The 18,823-nt window shown below is 39.5% G+C and overlaps 1 protein-coding gene across 2 annotated transcripts in view; it reads right to left on the bottom strand.

Annotated features, from left to right (window-relative positions):
* The window catches only part of TANGO6 (transport and golgi organization 6 homolog), a 181,068-nt gene that overhangs the window by 114,001 nt on the left and 48,244 nt on the right, over window positions 1-18,823 (bottom strand). For both annotated transcript variants that reach the window (XM_070451087.1, XM_070451086.1), the window contains exons 10-14: window positions 18,654-18,786; window positions 16,750-16,941; window positions 9,160-9,294; window positions 2,285-2,761; window positions 1,475-1,532 (exon numbers count right to left, since the gene is read on the bottom strand). In XM_070451087.1, coding sequence (XP_070307188.1) covers window positions 1,475-1,532; window positions 2,285-2,761; window positions 9,160-9,294; window positions 16,750-16,941; window positions 18,654-18,786 — 995 coding nt within the window. The remainder of the gene's footprint in view (window positions 1-1,474; window positions 1,533-2,284; window positions 2,762-9,159; window positions 9,295-16,749; window positions 16,942-18,653; window positions 18,787-18,823) is intronic.

The following is an 18,823-nucleotide window of genomic DNA, read 5'->3' on the forward strand; positions in this document are numbered from 1 at the left end:
CAATTCACATACTGTAAAATTCACAATCTAAAATATACAATTCAATAGTTTCTACCATACTGACAGAGTTGTGCAACAAGCACCAGTCAATTTTAGAATTGTGTGAGTTTTCATCACTCCCCCAAGGAAATCCTATACCCTTTGGCCATCACCTCCCAAACCTTTCCCCTTTCTCCCCAGCCCTAGACAACTACTAATCTACTCTCTGTCTCTGTAAATTTACCTATATTGGACATTTCATATGAAGGAACCATACAAAAATGTGGTTTTCTGGGAATGGTTTCTTTCATCTATGTTTTCAAGGTTTACCCACATGTTTCAATGCTTCATTTTCATTGGCTGAATAATATTCCACTGTATATACATACCACATTTTGTCTATCTGTTCATCAAATGGTAGACATCTGGGTTCTACCTTTTGACTACTATGAACATTAATGAACAAGTTTTTGTATGAGCATATGCTTTCATTTTTCTTGGGTGAATACTCAGAATTGCTGGGTCAAGTGACAACTCTGCATTTATTTTTTTCAAAGAACTGCCAGACTATGTTCTAAAGCAGCTGTAGGGACTTCCCTGGTAGTCCAGTGGCTAAGACTCCACTCATCTAATACAGAGGGTCTGGGTTCAATCCCTAGTCAGGGAACTAGGTCCCACATAATGGCAAAACTATGACCTGGCATAGTCAAATAAATAAAGCAAGCAACTGTACCATTTTACATCCCTACTTAGCTCCCTTTTTTACAGGTAAGAAATTGAAGCCTAGAGGGATTAAGTAATTTGTCAAAGTTCATATAGCTGAAAAGCAGGAGAGGTGGGGGAGGGTTGGTGCATCCTGGTGATCAATCTCCAGACCCAAGCTCCTGAGGACTATGGCACACCACGGAGCCCAGACACTGTGAGTTAATTCTGCCTTCTTATCAGGTCTGCCCCTCACCCTTCTGGGGAAAGGTGCTTAATTCTCCACACCCCTTTTCATAAAGCCCCTCTCTAGACTTAAAATTCACAAATTAACAGGAGATGGAATCACAACAAAGAATCATAAATGAGAAATAAAATGACTGCAAAAAATGTTTTGATAATGAAATATATTCCGAGATTCTTTTAGTTTAACAGGAGAGCAAAGGTGCACAATGACAGTAGCCATGTACCTAAAAGGTCAATGTAATAGGAGCTCACACGTGAGGCATTCTTTACCTCCTTAAATTTGAGGAAACGGGATTTAATCTACAGAATGATAAGTAAACATAAATAAAGACTTCCCCATCATTATGAGATACTGAACTTTTCAGGGTCCCTTTAGGAACCCTCCAGAAATATTACTATCATGAATGAAATTAAGTCCTGCTAGGAGGCAGGAAGTTGGACAAAATGACCAGCAGGTTATGATTCTATGACTTTAGAGATTTTGTGAAAACCCATGATTTGATTTTTGATCCACCGACTTAAAGTCCTTTAACCAGGACTAACTTACCCTGAATAGCAGACAGATATACAAAGGTGTCTTCATGCTCCAAGTTCTCCAAGAATATCTGAAACCACAAAATATAGCAGTGCCATGATTCACAAAGAGTAAGCGAGATTTAAGACACCTTTAGAGCAGACTCAAAAGAATAAATGCTTGTACTCCTCTTTGCTGTAGCTAGATACTGGTCTGACTGTGAATCTTGTGAGGAAAATAGTATATATGTTTCAAGTTCCATTTTTATAATGGTTAAAAAAGGATAGCGATCAGGGGGAGATACTTCTTGAAGTTGTCTAGTATACATTAAAGTAGGCATGGAAACCAAAATCTGGAAGAACAATTCTCAACATTTTTTTCCACTACAGCCCACAGTAGATAACCCGTTCTTAGAAAAGACATGACAGACTACAGGCCCTGACACACAAGACGCCAGGTTTGGGGCTACGTTCACTGAATGGCACATCTGCTATAACTTGATCTTTTTCTCTTACACTCAAGAAAGCATATGGAAATACAAGGGCAAGACAGAGACGTTATTACTGGCATAACCTTGAATCTATTCTAATTTATTAAAAAAAATCTTTTGCAAACTTCAGCTCTTCAACTGACATTAGTAACAGCCTGTAAAAACTCTGGCCTTCTGCTCATGTTCAACTGAGTCTTGCTTCTGTAGGAAAATTACAATTTCCCCAAGGGTGGCCCAGGACAGGGCTTGATACACAGTCAAGGCTCCTGGACAGTGGGCCTCACCGTGTGTGTGTGTGCGTGTTGAGTGTGTTCTCCTCACCATGTGTATGTGTCTGAGTGTGTTCTACTCACCTTGAGAAGCTTCTCCTGCATATCAAGGACTTTTGCTTCTCTCTGCTCTATCCAGCGAGAAAGAGTTCGCAGGGCAGCAGCCCGTGTTGGAATTTGAGGATCATAAGCTGACAGAAGAGCTTCCTGGAGCTCTTCTGTGGTTTCACCTCCTGATTTTTGGTTTGCAGTGGTGCTGGGCTTGCGGACTTCATGAGAAGCAACATGGCTTTGCTGTGGTTCAAGGTGGCCATGAGACACATCGCTGTATCTTTCATAACTGGTTTGTTGCTGCTCTTCCCTTTTACCTTCTGGATCCCTTTTGTTTAGGGTACTCTGGGCAGCCACACTGACAGCCTCAGTGGAAAAGGCCCCATGAGTAGAGATGGTAATGCGGAGATCAGCAGCAAGTTCCTGGATGACAGGGTCAGGGTATGTGCTGGAGACCTTCTCCAACAGAGGCAGCAATTGCTTCAGGACAGCAAAATCACTTGACTTCAACTACAAAATGAAATTTTAAAAATGCAAACTCAAATTAACATAGCACAAGGCAAGAGACGCTAAGAAAAAGGGGCTGGAAGCAAATCTTGTTCGTGGTGTAATTCGCACATAGCCTGAATCTGGCACTCTAACACTATGGTCTTATAATTAACATTTACTGAATACTTACTGTGTACAGGTACTTTTCTAAGTAATAAAGTACATTAGGAACAAATATTATTACTCTTTTTTCCCACTCCCTTGCATATTATTACTCTTAATATTTATAATCTGATGGGCAAACACGACTGTTATTATTTTAATTTGCATTAATCAGACTAACACCACTGTTAAGCATCCTTCCATGTTTATTAACTGTCTACATTTCTTCTGGGAACAGCCTGTTTTCATCCTTTGTATCCCACTTACCTCTTAGATCTGTTTGTCTCTACAGTCGGTTTTTTTTTAAATTAATTTATTTTTTAATCGAAGGATAATTGCTATACAGAATTTTGTTGTTTTCTGTCAAACATCTAGAGCTATTCTTACCATGACATATTTTAATACCCAGTTCACATGGTGAAATTCTTTTATATTTTGATCTGTATTGTATTATTATACTTTTTACTAGGATGTACCTTTTGCCATAAAAAGATGAGTTCACATTAGCAAAGTACTTAGTGCCTGAAACACAGTAAGTACTATGTGAATGGTTTAAATATAAATACAATAAAAAAACAAATCACACACACACATATTCACAGCCCTATAAAACAGTTACTGTTACTATCTACATGTTAAACAGAGGAGGGACTTCATGAGTGGTCCAGGGGTTAAGATTTCACACTTCCAATGCAGGGGATACAGGCTCAATCCTTGGTCAGGAAACTAAGATTCTACATCAGGGTGATGCAGCCAAAAAATTTTTTTAATTAAATTTAAAAATAAAAATAAATAAACAAGCAGGGGAAACTGAGGCACAGAACAGTTAGGTAACGTGTGTAAAGTCACACAGCTGAAAGATGGTAAGATGTGAACCTAATAAGTCTGGCTCCAGAGTCCACACTCTTAACTGAACCCTACACAGTCTCATTTGAATGAATAAAGCTATTCTTAACTGCAAGATCTAAAGTGGCTGGTCAGCATACAAGGGCACCTCAGGCCTGGAAGGGACTGTGATGGTAACTGGCAGAAGGGAAGTTCCCCTAGAAAATAAGAGTGAAAACTACTTAAGATTTTATTCTCTCTGGAAGCTTTGTTCTAATAAAGCCTTACTAGGAAAGGTGCATAGGCAATCAGTGAAGAAAAATCAGTGGTGATACTTTTCAAAGGAGCAAAGGCACTACAATGGAGAAAAGATAAACTTTTTCACAAATGGTGCTAAAACAACCGGACATCCACAGGCAGAGAAATAAATCTAGACACAGATCTTACACTGTCACAAAAATCAACTAAAAATGGACCATGGACCCAAATGTAAAATGCAAAACTATAAATTCCTATAAAATAACCTAAGAGATATCTAGCTGACCTCAGGTATGCTGATGGCCTTTGTAGGTGAAATACCAAAGAAATCCATTAAAGAAATAACTGATAAGCTGGACTACATTAAAATTTAAAATTTCTGCTCTGCAAAAGACAATGTCAAGAGAAAAGAAAAACCACAGACTAGGAGAAAGTATTTGCAAAAGATACATTTGATAATGGACAGTAACCTAAAATACACAAAGAACCCTTAAAACTCAACAATAAGAAAACAAACAACTCAATTTAAAAAATGGGAGAAAGACCTGAACAGACACCTTACCAAAGAGGATAGCAATCGAAGATATGCTCGACATCATATGTCACCAAGGAATTGAAAATTAAAACAACAATGTGATAACATGACACAACCATTAAAATAACTAGAATCTAACACTAACAACACCGAACACTGATGAGGATGCAGAACAAAAGAAACTCATTCAGTGCTGGTAGGAACAAAACAGTAGAGCCGCTTTTGCAAGACAGTCTGGTGGCTTCTTACAAAACTGAACATATTCGTGCTATACACTTGAACAACTGAACTCCTTGGTATTTACCCAAATAAGCTGAAAACTTATGTCGACACAAAAACCTACACACAGATGCTTATAGCAGCTTTACACATAACTTCTAAAACCTGGCAGCAACCGGATGTCCTTCAGTAGGTGAATGGATAAACAGATTGTGATATATGCAGACAATGGAATATTATTCAGATCTAAAAAGAAATGAGCTATCAAACCACACAAGATATTGAGGAAACTTAAATGTGTATTTCTAAGTGAAGGAAGCCAATCTGGGAAGGCTACAGAGTATACGATTTCAACCACATAATGTTCTGGAAAACGCAAAACTAGGGAGACAGTAAAAGATCAGGAGTTAGGGGGAGGAAGGGATGAATAAGCAGAGGATTTGGGGGTTAGACCAGCTATTAGGTATAACACTATAATGGTGGATATTATACATTTGTCAAAACCCATAGTGTACAACACTAAAAGGGAACCCTAATGGAAACCACAGACCACAGGTGATAATGATGTGTCACTGTGTGTTCATGGATTGTACCAAGGTACCATTCTGGAGCCAGATGTTGATACAGCAGGAGAGGCTTGTCCTGTGTGGGGGCAGGGGGTGTAGAAGAAATCTCTGTACCTCCTGCTCAATTTTGCTCTGCACCTAAAACTGCTCTAAAATATAAAATCTATTTTTTAAAAATAACTATGTTTTCTCCCTATTTTCAAACTTGGTCACTGTGCAATTCATCTTATTCCACTAGGTAACTTCTCTAATCACCATGGACAGGTAGGTGGATTCTGAACCAAATAGTTTCTAAGGAAATGAAAGTTATGTATTCGCTCAGCTTCACAAGGCTACAGATTTCTCACTATGAGAATAACCAGGGAAATCGAAGACTATGAGTGCCAACTATTTGTTTATAAATGTTCAAAAAAGTTTTTGAGGTATAAAGTAATAATTAATTGATAAATGAGAAAACTGAAGCACTAAGTAATTATCAATTATTTTTCAAGGGTCACCAAGGGCCGCTACCAAAATTGAGAAGTAACTGTAGTCCTCATTTTTCCTCCTGCCATTGCTTCTCAGCATAGATCTCACATCTAGATCTCAGAACTCTGTGGAAAAGCCCTGAGGCTTGAAAGAGCATCCCACAAGTGAGTGACAGACTCCCTCATCTGGCTGCCTCTTTCCCAGTTTCTGGAATGTTTCAGGAACAGAACAAGCAGTGCTATGTCAGCCCACTTCTACAATCTCCTTTAGGAATGGAAGTTAGGTAATGACTTGAAGTAGAAGTTAGATTAATGATTTGTTCTACATTTCTGCAAATTTTCAAATTTAGAAACTGGTGGTTAGATCAGTAGGGGTGGGATTAAGGGTGGTGGGTGGTGGGAGAGGGCATGTCCTTTAAGACCATGGTCCCCAGTCTTTTTAGCACCAGGGACCGGTTTTTTCCAGAAGGCAATTTTTCCGTGGACTTGGTGGGAGGGATGGTTTCGGGATGATTCAAGTGCATTACATTTATTGTGCACTTTATTTCTAATCTAATGCCACTGATGAACTGATGGGAGATACTGGTTCTTTGGCCTGGAGGCTGGGGACCCCTGCAACAGAGGAGAACCTGGGTGGTCAGCCAGAGGAGGGCATGTACCTGAAAACCCCTCAAAGGAGACTTTACAAAGCTCCCCTAGAGGACAAACACACTCTCACTCTGCCTTACCTGCTGCAGTGAGAATTATTATTTTGGAAGAATCCAAAAGTCTCTTCCAGAAATAAAATGCTGACCGAAAAATTCCTAATTCTGAAAAAAATTTACATTTATCTTGTGTTCTCATTTCTGTATATCACCTATGTTTCTTCAGATATTTAGCTAAGCAGTTTATATGTCTAGGTCCTTATTTATAATGTTGCTGAATTTACTTATAAGTGGAACTTGAAGGCAAACTCCATGAGGGATCAGACACTTGATAAACATTTCCTGAATGAGTTCATCCCATGATACTCTTGAAAAAGTATTAATAGCATGAAATCTCAAGGTTTGGCTTCAAGTCCCAACCCCCCAAGACCATGTCTGCTTCACGTGGCAGGGCTTCAGAGGACTCTGTGGGCCCTGGAACATCATGCATAAACTGCTTCCTGGGGGGACAGGGAAGTCATCAACACCATACTTTTACTGACGATCAATCTTGACATTTAGAAAATACATTTGGAATTACAGCTGTCTAGCTAGCAGCCTTAAACATATACTTTCTCTTCTTAGACACTATGTTCTAATAATCATCTTACTTACATAAATTAGAAAGGAAAGAAAGGTTCAAAAGCTGTTAGATTTTGTTTCATTAGCTAAAATAATGAATCATGATCAGGGATAGGTATAATGCAACCTTCTAGACTTTGAAGCAAAAACCTAGCCTAGCATGACAATGAACATCTGAAAACATAATTCAGGATCATGACTTTTTTTTCTAATACAAAGACAGAAAACCTAGCATTACTATGGAAGCCCTTATAAATCCTTCAATCAAACAGAAAAAAAAATTAATAGATGTAGGGTAAAGGTATGGGGTGACGTGTTTATGTTCACTTTAACTGCAAAGTCAGAGGAACTCAGGATATAGTCGGTGAGTCAGGATGGCTCATGGAAGGGTAGGGTCACAGTAAAGGCTATGCTGCATCTGCATCAGTCAGGTGAATATCTGTTAGAACAGGACTAATCTGCATAGCCAGCCCCACAATGATGGACTTCAATAAGGAATTGGAGATTTCTGTGTTCTGTTTTCCATTTGCAACATGGTTTGAAATTCTAAGTGTTAAATAAGCAAAAAAAACACTCTCAACTATGGAAACAAAGACTAATCAAATCAATACTCAACCAGAAAAACACAGATCAACCAGGTCAGCTAAATCCATTAACAGTACAACTTCAGAAAAACTATTCCAGGGACTTCCCTGGTGGTCCAGTGATAAAGACTCCATGCTCCAAAGGCAGGGAAGGGAGGCCGAGTTTGATCCCTGTCAGGAAAACTAAGATTCCCGCATGCTGCTTAGTGCACCCAAAGAGAAAAACAATTTCATTGGTGAATTCCTCCTTGACAGTTCTAACAGGAGGAATATAATACAGCAACTGAACCAAAAGTGCTTTTTTCCAAAACAATAAAAAATTAGGAGTGCTAAGTAAATCTACCAACAGGCCCAAATAAAATTTCTTTTCTCCTAAAGGACAAGCTAGAGAGAGAGAGAGGCAAGTTCTAATAGATCAAGAATCAGTACCAGAATTTAATCCTTAAACTCAAAAATCCATTCCCAGAGGAGTTCCCTACTCATTGCTAAGAGTTCTGTCCAGTTTGATTTCTGGGCAGATTTCATAATACTTGCACTAATCCTATTCCACTTTCTCGCAGTCTTCTAACCTAATGTGGTATGTCACACACACAGATGCTTACCTATCCACCTTGTTCTGACCCCTGGTCTCTACAGCTCAGCTACACAGCCTTCTATCAGTGTCTTAAGTGTACAGAGCTCCGTCCTGCTTCCAGTCCTCATACATGATGCACTGTCACTGAAAGAGGCCCCTCCATCTGCCCTACACACACTCCCCAATTCTTATGCATCAAGTCTTAGCTTAAACTTATAGATAGTCCTTATGGAAATCTCCCCAGCCTCGGTTAGATGTTATGTTCTCTTGGTACCCTCTACTTCTTGTTTGAGGTACATCACTCAATTCTATTTTTTGACACAATTATTTAATGCCTGACTCCCTCATAGGTTCTAAGTTTCATGGCAGGAGGGACCAATAACTACCCCATTTCTAGCACCTTGGCTCAGCGTTTGGCACATAACAAGTAGGCAATACATATTTTTTGAGTAAATGAAGTTAAAAAATTATAAATTAAGTATGTAAAAGATACATGTACTGGAAACAAAACTTTTAACATGCCGCATGATATGAGTTGAACAATGGATCCTGTGCCAAAATAGAACTATTGAAAACATGGAATCCTATGCAGCCAGTAGGTTACAAAGATTCTTCCCTGACAACAGCAACAGTGACAAGGGCTGAGCTTCAGAGAACCACTACAGCGAAGGCCAGAGAATCCAGTATTCACCACAGATGCAAAACAGGTATTTCCAAATCCAGCTTGTGCCAGGTCAGAAAGGGCCCTGCCGTTTTGATGGGCAAGTCTATCCAGGTAACAAAGAGGAAGTGGTACCATTTTCTTGTCTTCTACTTGGAGAGAATTCTTATCAGCAACCTGACTTGTTTATCCCAGTTCTCCTGTGTGCAGTAGCCATTCTGACTTCTCACAAGGGTATGGATGAGAAGCAACACGTTTTTCTCTTCTCCCTCCTTTCAAGTTTGTCTCACTTCTCCAACTCACCTGAACGGCTCCTCCCAGCATGACGGCCACCAGCCCCATGGACATGCTCAGTGTCTGTGACTCCACAGTGCTCTCCGCCTGGTGGGCCAAGCTTGCACATGCTCGCTGCAGGGTTGCTGCTACAAAGTCCACAACCTACCGCAGAAATGAAATTTAGAACCAGCAAGGAGCAAGGAAAAAAAGAAAAACAATCCAAAATTCTCTTTACATCTGATGTCTACGTCTTCATCTCCTCCCTCATCAATGTCACCATAGCAAGAAGCTTCAAGAACAACTGCTACCGTGTAGCAGGCATGGTGCTCAGTGTTCTACATGCACAAGTTCACTAGGTGTCATATCAACTCTAGGATGTACTCTTGTCCTCATTTTCAGATGAAGAATCTCAGACTTAAAGAGGCAATTTGGGGGGCTTCCCTGATAGTTCAATGGTTGAGAATCCACCTGCCAGTGAAGGGGACATGAGTTCAAACCCTGGTCCGGGAAGATTCCACATGCCACGGGGCATAAGCCCAGCTCCTAAGCCTGGGCTCTAGAGCCCAAGCTCTGGAACAAGAGAATCCACCCCAGTAAGAAGCCCGTGTACCACAACCAGACAGTAGCCCCGGCTCGCCGGAACTACAGAAAGCCCCTGAGCAGCAACGAAGGCCCAGCACGGCCAAAAATAAGTAAACAAATAAAATTTTTAAAGAGGTGATCTGCTCAAAGCCACACAGTCAATAAATGAGAAAGTCCACATACACTTCCTCAAATCTTTTAATACACCAATCTCACCTTCCTTGACTTTTCGTGAATTTTGCTGGGAAATTTAAATGAAAGATGATTTGTTAAATTTCTGACCATCTCCGAGTGTCTTAGATCCGCTTCTCCTAATGAGGATTCCTCCTCAAATATTCCTTACTCCCATTTCGATAGTCTAGTTTTAGTAGGCAAAGAATATGCAAAAAGGCATTCTTTTAGAATTCAATGTCCCCAAATGATCTGCATGACCAATCCAGTCATTTTTTAAAGTACTGAATGGTTTTAAAGGATTAAGATTATTCATATATAAGAGTTTACACAGCATCTGGATAATAACTAAGCCTTAAATGGAATTAATTTGGTCAGCATTATTTTAACTGTGCTTTGATTAATCATCTTAAGTAGAAACACATTTGAATAAAAGACGCCTACACATACCCATATATGTGCACACACACACACATACATGTGCACACACTCACACTTACATTTAGGATTAATGGCTCAAAAGGGAAAAATCAACTTGAAAATGGGATGGCTGAGATAGGTCATAATAAGCCTCTAAATAACATGCAAGTTTATATGTTCAACTCTCTAGGCAAATCACATGCTATGCTAGAATCTTTATTGCAGACATAAAGTCAGGAGAATGGCTTGTTAACACTTGTCTTTTGGAGCTAAGGCAGGAAACGAGAAAGGTTATTAAAGTTCCACGTACTGGAATAAACAACATGGGTTATGGCAATTTTCATCACCCTCTCAAGCCTGAGAATTTATTGATTACTAGAAGTTAAGGACGTTGGCTTTTCCCAGAGAAACTGGTGCATCTACCAACTTGGGTTCCACCTATTTTGCCTTCAAAGAGTCTTCTAAAGCACTCCTTGATTATAGGAAGCTTCTATTTCAGCACAAAGACACTGTTAAATGCTGGAACAGAATTATCTAGCCTTCCAACTTTTTCTAAATTCCTCTCCTCTATCTCTCTGCCTACCTACCTACTGATCTATCTGTCTACCCCCCATAGATTGATCTATCTACTATGCTTAATATTGCTAAACAAGTAGTATGATCCTAATTTTGTTAAGAAAGAAACTTTCAGTTTGTATGTGTATTAAAGGGAAAAAAAAAAACAAAACCCTGGGCACTGTTAACTGGTGTGAGAGCCAACTGCTATTGTTATTTATGAAGTACCTTTCCCCCTAAACTTTCCTGTAACAACAAAACCTCTATACCCATTTTGACAACACCTCCTCCCCCACTAATCATTTTTATGAACTGTCAGCCATGAGAATAGGTAGGTATGTGACTCTGTTGGTTCTAGAATTTATGTATATTGAGCAGACAATGGAAGACACCTTTATTTTTTACTTAAACATTTTTGTAAAGCTATATAATTCTAAAAACCAAATGCTCGTGAAAGTTTACAAAGTAAAAATGGCAGTTCCCTACCCTATTCCTCCCCATCTGATTCTACAGAGGCAACTGGTTTTACTTAGCTATTTTACTGATAATAGTAAGCATTTACAATTTACCAGGTACTGTTCTGAATGTATTATAGGTATTTACTCACTTAAATCGTCAAAATGATCCTTTGGGGATATGTAAACCTGTTGCCAACATTGCCCTTACAGATGACTCTAAGGGAGCTGAGGCCTCACTGTTGAGCCTACAGACTTCAACTGAATCCTCCCATTCTGCAGCGTGCTGCATCAAAGTTCAAAGTCTTTGGGTTCAACCTCTCTCAAGAATAAACCTCTAGTCTGCTGGGGAGGGGAGGTGGCTGTACAAAGTTAAAGAAGGAACCAAATAGTTTACTGACTCTTGTGGAGCTTGTCAACATGGTCCAAATTCAGCTCCATCATTAGGGCTTGTCTGGTGCCCTGAGTCCTTCCAGGCTTCTGCAGGGAGAAGTGGTTTGCTTTTTTTTTCTTTTTTCAAAAAACTTCTAACAGCTCTTTAGAGGCACATGGCTTTGCTTCCTGACTTCTCTCATGCAAGCACTTAGCTTTCCATTTTCTGAAGTTGCTACTATCTTCTAGTTTCCAAATTTTGTTACTCTCTTTGATCCACTGTATCTCCTCTCTGGCTCTGCTGGTCACTGTGGTTTCCAGAGGGAACAGATAAACACCATCTTTTGTTCAATATAGCATCTTTAATCAGAAGTCTCTACTTTTTAAAAAATTTGTACTTCTATGTGGCTTAGATATTTTTACAGTGAGCAGGTGCAGGTGTTACTTATGTTAAAAAATGTAACATATGAAAATAAAACCCCTTTTACTCTGCCAATTACAGTGATCCAGTTACAGAATTTGCAGAGGCTGGCAGTTTACTGGAAGGGCAGGAAAAAGGGAATCTTGTTCATTCCACTCCATATACACTGGCCCCCTTGCTGATCCTGCCACACACGAGGCATACTTCCTCTCATCTGGAACACTCTTCCCTTAGGTATATCAATGGCTCCCTCCTTCCCTGCTTCAGATCTTTGCTCAAAAGTTACTTTTCTCAGTGAGATTCTCCAGGACCACCCTGTTTACCTTACCACACTCCCTTCACCATCCCTTTCCTTGTTGGATTTTTTTCTCTCTAGTGCTTATCACCGTCTAACATGCTGTGTCTTTCTGCTTGTTTACCGTCTCTCTCTATATATATATATGAATCTAAGTTCCATGAGAGCACAGATATGTCTGTTTTGTTCACTGATATGTCTCTGATACCCAGAAGAGTAGGTGGCACATAGGAGGCCCTCAATACATATTTATGGAATAAAAGAACCTGGGAGTTGGAACAGGGCTCTGAATCAGTAAAGACCATTCCATGCCTCATTCTTCTCTGCATTATCTCACATACTAATATGCCATTTGCAACATAGTTTAAAAAATTTTTCATCTTTCATCCAGGAATCCTTCAATATGCATTTGTAACAAATAGAAAGATGTGTCTTTTTACATAACTATGCTGTGTTTAGACGCTCAGTCGTGTCTGACTCTGCGACCCCATGGACTGTAGCCCGCCAGGCTCCTCTGTCCGTGGGGATTCCCCAGGCAAGAATACTAGAGTGGCTTGCCATGCCCTCCTCCAGGGGATCTTCCCAACCCAGGGATCGAACACAGGTCTCCGACATTGCAGGCAGACTCTTCTTTACTGTCTGAGTCACAGGGAAGCCAAGTGTACTGGAGTGGGTAGCCGATGCCTTCTCCAGGGGATCTTCCGACCCAGGAATCTTCCTGACCCAGGAATCCAACTGGGGTCTTCTGCATTGCAGGCGGATTCTTTACAACTGAGCTACCCGGGAAGCCCCTTTTACATAACTACCACACTACAAATACACAAAATACAAATTCCTTATATCTTCTAATAATGGGTCCATGACGTTTACAAAAATGTCTTGATACAATTGGTTTGTTTGAATCAAGAACTATTCATTATACTTCCCTGATAGGACTCAAGTCCCTTTTAAGCTTCAACAGCCCTGTCCCTCCTTAATGCCATTTATCTGATGAAGAAACTGGGTCATTTGTACTATGTAATTTCCTGCATCATGGATTTGGCTAATTGTTTCTTCATGGCACTTAATTTGCTCCTTTATCCTGTGGGGTGGGGGGGGGTTGTTTTATATTGTTTGGGGGTTTGGAGAGGAAGGATAGTTCCTGGTGGTAAGGCATATGTCGTGCTGCATTACATGAGAGGCACAGAATAATGTCTGCGTCTCTTCTTACAGTGATGTTAAGATTACTCAGCCCAGTGAATTCCCTGGCAGTCCAGTGGTTGGGACTACTTGCTTTCACTGCTGAGGGTGCAGGTTCAATCCCTGGTTGGGGAACTAAGATTCCACAAGCCGCGCAGTGCAACCAAAAAAAAAAAAAAAAAATTAATCAGAGTAAGCTGAAATATATAGGGAAACACATACTGACACTCTTTCTTTGACTCTCTGGAATGAGTCAAAGAGTCGGACATGACTGGGCAACTGAACAACAACATACTGATATTAGCATTAACTGTGAAATTCATAAAAAATAAAATGAACAGGCAGATGGAGATATAGACAAAAATATGATAAAGCAAGTACAGTAAAAGATTAAGGACAGAATCTAGGTGGTGGATATCCAGATAATCACTATAAAATTCTTAGAAATTTGAAAGTTTTTATAATTAAATGCTGGGAGAAGAAAGGATCAGATGGCTTGGGTCTATTTGGCCTAATACATTCATTATAAAGGATCCTTAATGGTTTTTGCAGACATTGATGATTTCTATCTCAATCGATTATTTCATTAGGGGATTGCAAAATATTGATATAATTTTCTAGTTCTCATTTTGAATTTTCCAGCTGTGGCTCTTACACAAAGAAAAAAATGTCTTCATTGACTAATTACATAGAAACATAGTTGCCACAGTAAAGGTAAATGTCTTATTCTTTCCCTGCATTTATCAATTTACAAAGTAGTGAACTGATCACCTAGGAACCTCTAAAGATGTCCTATGAGATACCTTTTGGGGGGCAACTTGATACATTTCAACCCACTGCACGCATTATTCTTTTCCACGCTCAAACTGTCCTACCTGTGGTCAGTGGGAGCCCCTCCAAGGTAACTTCTGAACGCTACTGACATGAGCCTGTTAATCTCAGACTGCTTCCTCGTTTTCAGGCACAAGATGCCCTGAGGCTTACACTATACAATTACTGCCCTGGACCTGAATGAACCTTTAATCCAGTGAGCTTTGTGTTCTTTTGGTAGGAAGTGGTGATTAGAAACTATAATCTGGTACTAGTGATGCTTAGGGCTACTGGACTGTCATTGCTTCTTAGCACTGACAATGGACTGAGCTAGGAAATATCTGTTTTTAAAAGTGAGAAAAATAAACTATGAGTTCATACAAACACTTTGAGGTAAAATTTAATATGATAGGGGTTCTACTTAATTTTAAATTCATTAAACTGTTTTATTTCTTATACTGAAAGTCTTCATTCCTAATGATATTAACAAAATTACTTATAACTTATTACTTATAATTTATCCATATGCATGTATGTATTTCAAAATAATATACCAAAATTATCACCATCAGTAAGTCTACTAGATTCAGTTCAGTGGGGTTTTCTGTGGTCCTTTTTGTCCTGCTACAGTTCAACCTCAAATGAAAGAAAATTTAATGGGACAAATCACTTTTGTATCAGTCTAATGCCATTGTTCCTTAATTAGGTGTAAAGGGAGATAAGTGGGAAAGTTTACGTCATATCAGTTTTTAAAACATTTCCCTTTGCAACGAGCATTCTGAGACAAAAACAAGGTCTGGGTGAAAAATTCTTTAGCGAATTGATACAAACACAGGAGAAACAAATCACCCTACTGAGTAATACAGGGTCAGTGAACTGAAGGAGTAAGAGGCCAGAAAAGAAATCATGAGCATAAATCTCATTAAACAGGCACGATAAGTCAGAGCTGACAGGCAGCTGCAAATTTTCTCAGCAGGAGCTGTAGTGAAATGCTGCTTAGCAACACCCGAAGGCAGAGGACAATGACGATGATACAAAGAGCTGGAGTGTCAGATTTAAGTGTGACAATCAGACCATCTTACAGCTGATTATTCACCAACCAAACCACAACCAACTGTGGTAAAAGGGTAAAATATGACTACACTGCCTATGCTTTAGTACTTTTATTTCCTACTTTTAAAAAATGCTGGCAAAGGGTTTCCCTAGTGGCTCAGAAGTAAGGAATCTGCTTGGCAATGCAGGAGACACAGGTTCGTTCCCTGGTCCAGGAAGACCCCTCATGCTGTGGAGTAGCTAAGCCCATGCACCACAACTATTAAGCCATGCTCTAGAACCCCTGAGCTCAACCACTGAGTCCATGTGCCACAACTATTGAAGCCTGCAGGCCCCAGAGACCATGTCTATAACAAGAGAAGCCACTGCAATGAGAAGCCCGTGCACTGCAGTGAAGAGTAGCCCTCGCTCACTGCAACTAGAGAAAACCCTTTCAGTAGTAAAAATCCAGCACAGTCAAAAATAAATAAATAAATAAATATATATATATTTTTAAAATGCTGGCTAAAAAAAAAGGCTGAGCCATTAAATCAAGCACTGATTGGATCCACAGTTACTTGACCCTGAAAGCACTAAATAAAATCTGTAAACTTCACAGGCAAAATAAAAAGGCAACAAAAACATTTCATATGTTGTGATAAGCTATAAGTTAGAGGACCTATAAAATTCAATGTGATCTTATCATTAGTGATTTTTTTTTTTTAATTTGAGTTTTAATCATTCTCAAATTTTTTTTTTTCTGCCACGACATACAGCTTACAGGATCTTAGTTCCCAGACCAGGGGTTGAACCCGTGCACTCTGCATTGAAAGGCCAGAGTCCTAACCACTGAACTGCCAGAGAAGTCCCTCATTCTCAACTTTTAGTGTATATTAAAATCATCTATGGAGCTTAAAAAAAAATACATATGTCCAGACTCTTAATGTAGACATGCTGAATCAGAATCTCTAAAAGTGGGCTGGGCATCAATATTAGGAAAAAGATCCCAGGCAATTTATTTGCACCAGAAGTTGAAAACCACTGAGATATGTAAATATTTAAAACAGTTCTGTTTTATTTGCACAAGAACCACTTCAGGAGCTTGTTAAACATGCCGATTCCCAGGACCTATGAAAGTACTGATTCTCTTAGCCTGGTGTGGGCTCAGTAATTTACTTTTAACCAGAATTCCAGGTAGCACTGATACAAGTGTCATCAAAACACACTCTGAGTGACATTTTAAAAAATATCATTGGGAAAGAATGAAAGAGACCAAAACAGACAAATACCACCAGGCTGGGATCCGTTATGTGGCAGCCACTGACCTGAGTGATGTTGGTGAATATCTGCTCAGACATTCTCTCACACAGAAGAGCCACCAGTTGGAGAACCAGCAGCTTCCGCTCCTGACCTTCCACCAGAAGAGTCTGGTGCTGCTCTAATTCCAAAAGGCTTTTGTTGGAGAAAGACTTCATTTTTAACTCTGTTTCATCTTCCACAGCCACGTGAGTCAACTCCTATCAGTGTGGGAGAAAAGAAAAAGTACAGAAAAATCCTACAGAACCAAGGACTTTAAAAGCAGACAGAAAACTCATTTGAAATGTGTATATGGAACCAGTTTGTGTTCATTACAGCACTAGTTATAATAGCCAAAAACTGAAAACAAATATCCTTCGATAAGAGAACGAATAAGCTGTGATGTATTTACTATATTGTAGCAGTTGAAATAAATGAACTAGATCTACACAGATATCAATATAATCTTAAAAACACAACTGAATGGAAGAGGTAAGTTGCAGAGTAATACATATATCATGATGCCAAGTATATGAAAATGTTAAACTTTACAATAAAAATCATAAACACACACAAAGAACTAGTCTGACAAACTACTTACTTTATCACTATTTTTATGATCTCTACCACTAGCCTCCCTTGAACTGAGGTCATATAACATTTCCAAACTCTTTTTTAGTGACCATTAAATGCTTTCACCACCAGAGGTCTTTTTCCCTAGGATATTCAGAACTGAACTTTCACTAATAGGTAATTCATTACTGTGGGTTTTGTAAGATTTTCCCTAGCTTTCATCTGTAAATTTCCTTGAGAAGGGAAAACCTTAAGCTCCATAACAATGAATACTTTACCACAGATTAATAACTGACAGTTCAGAGCAGTGGTGCTCAACTGTTTCTGGGCAATTTTGCTCTCCAGTGGGCACTTAGCAATGTTGAGGGGCATTTTTGGTTGTCATAACTGGGAGATGACACAGACATCTATAAGTAGAAGTCAGGGATGCTGCTAAACATCCTACGATGGACAGGAAGCCCCCACTCAAAGAAACAAATAGCTAGCCCAACATGTCAATAGCACCAAGGTAGAGGAACCCTGGTTTAGAGCAAAGCCCTTTGACTTTTTGAAACAAATGTTAAAGAAATCATCCAATTAGGGGAGTATTTTCTTGGGATGTTATTTACAATGAGGGGGGTATGAATGTGAATAGGAGAGGTGAGAAACCTCAAAAAAGTATCCCCCACTTCAATTCTATGAACATTAGCCCTGATTTCCTCCTTGCATTCTCCCAACCCACACCAACCTTAAACTCCATAGACATTCTCTTAGAGTGGACATTTTCTTTAGGGAAAATATCAAAGCAGAGATCAATGATAGAGAATCAGAGACACTGGCTCATGGTCTCTAACAATGCAAATAAGGAGAATCGGGGTGCAGGTTACTGACATCAGAGCAAAAGAAAACAAAGCCACCAGACTAAGAAATAAACCCGGAAAAGGTTTCAAGTGGCTACAAAATGTAATGAGAGAGGCAGAACTGCTAAATCTCCTTTGCAAATACCTGACAAAACAACAGTCAGAAAGGATGAGGGATTATTCCACAGCTGTAAAACCTGCTATTAACTTCAAAAGAGTTCTTACTGTCAACATAGAGCAAAGATTAACCCTTTCGTAGATCAATCACTTTACTTAGGTCATCTCTAAAAATTCAGTGGAGATTACCTAGCAAAGGAGTTCAATCCTATGTGTACTGCTGAAGGCAAATTTCTTTTTGACTGAACCAAACACTACTAAAAAATAAATTACCCTATGGACTTTATTTCTCCTAAATTAAGACCTAATTTTAGAACCTAAAATTATGACTGCCTGGCAAATTCAAAGGAGTTCCTGATACTACCCTAGAATAAAAATGACTGTGAGCTATACACAATTCTTACCTTCAAGCAGAAGATGAAGAAGTCACCGGCTAAACCGCATTCCTGGCAATGGGACAGCAAGCCCCCAAGGTGCTCCACTCGACACTGCTCTGAGGACACCTTCTGGTATAGGGCTTCATCTTCATCTTCATCACTGCAGTGCAGGGGGAGATTTATCACCCAGAGGTTTT

The sequence above is a fragment of the Odocoileus virginianus genome, chromosome 20 (genome assembly GCF_023699985.2).
Source record: "Odocoileus virginianus isolate 20LAN1187 ecotype Illinois chromosome 20, Ovbor_1.2, whole genome shotgun sequence".
NCBI lineage: Eukaryota > Metazoa > Chordata > Mammalia > Artiodactyla > Cervidae > Odocoileus > Odocoileus virginianus.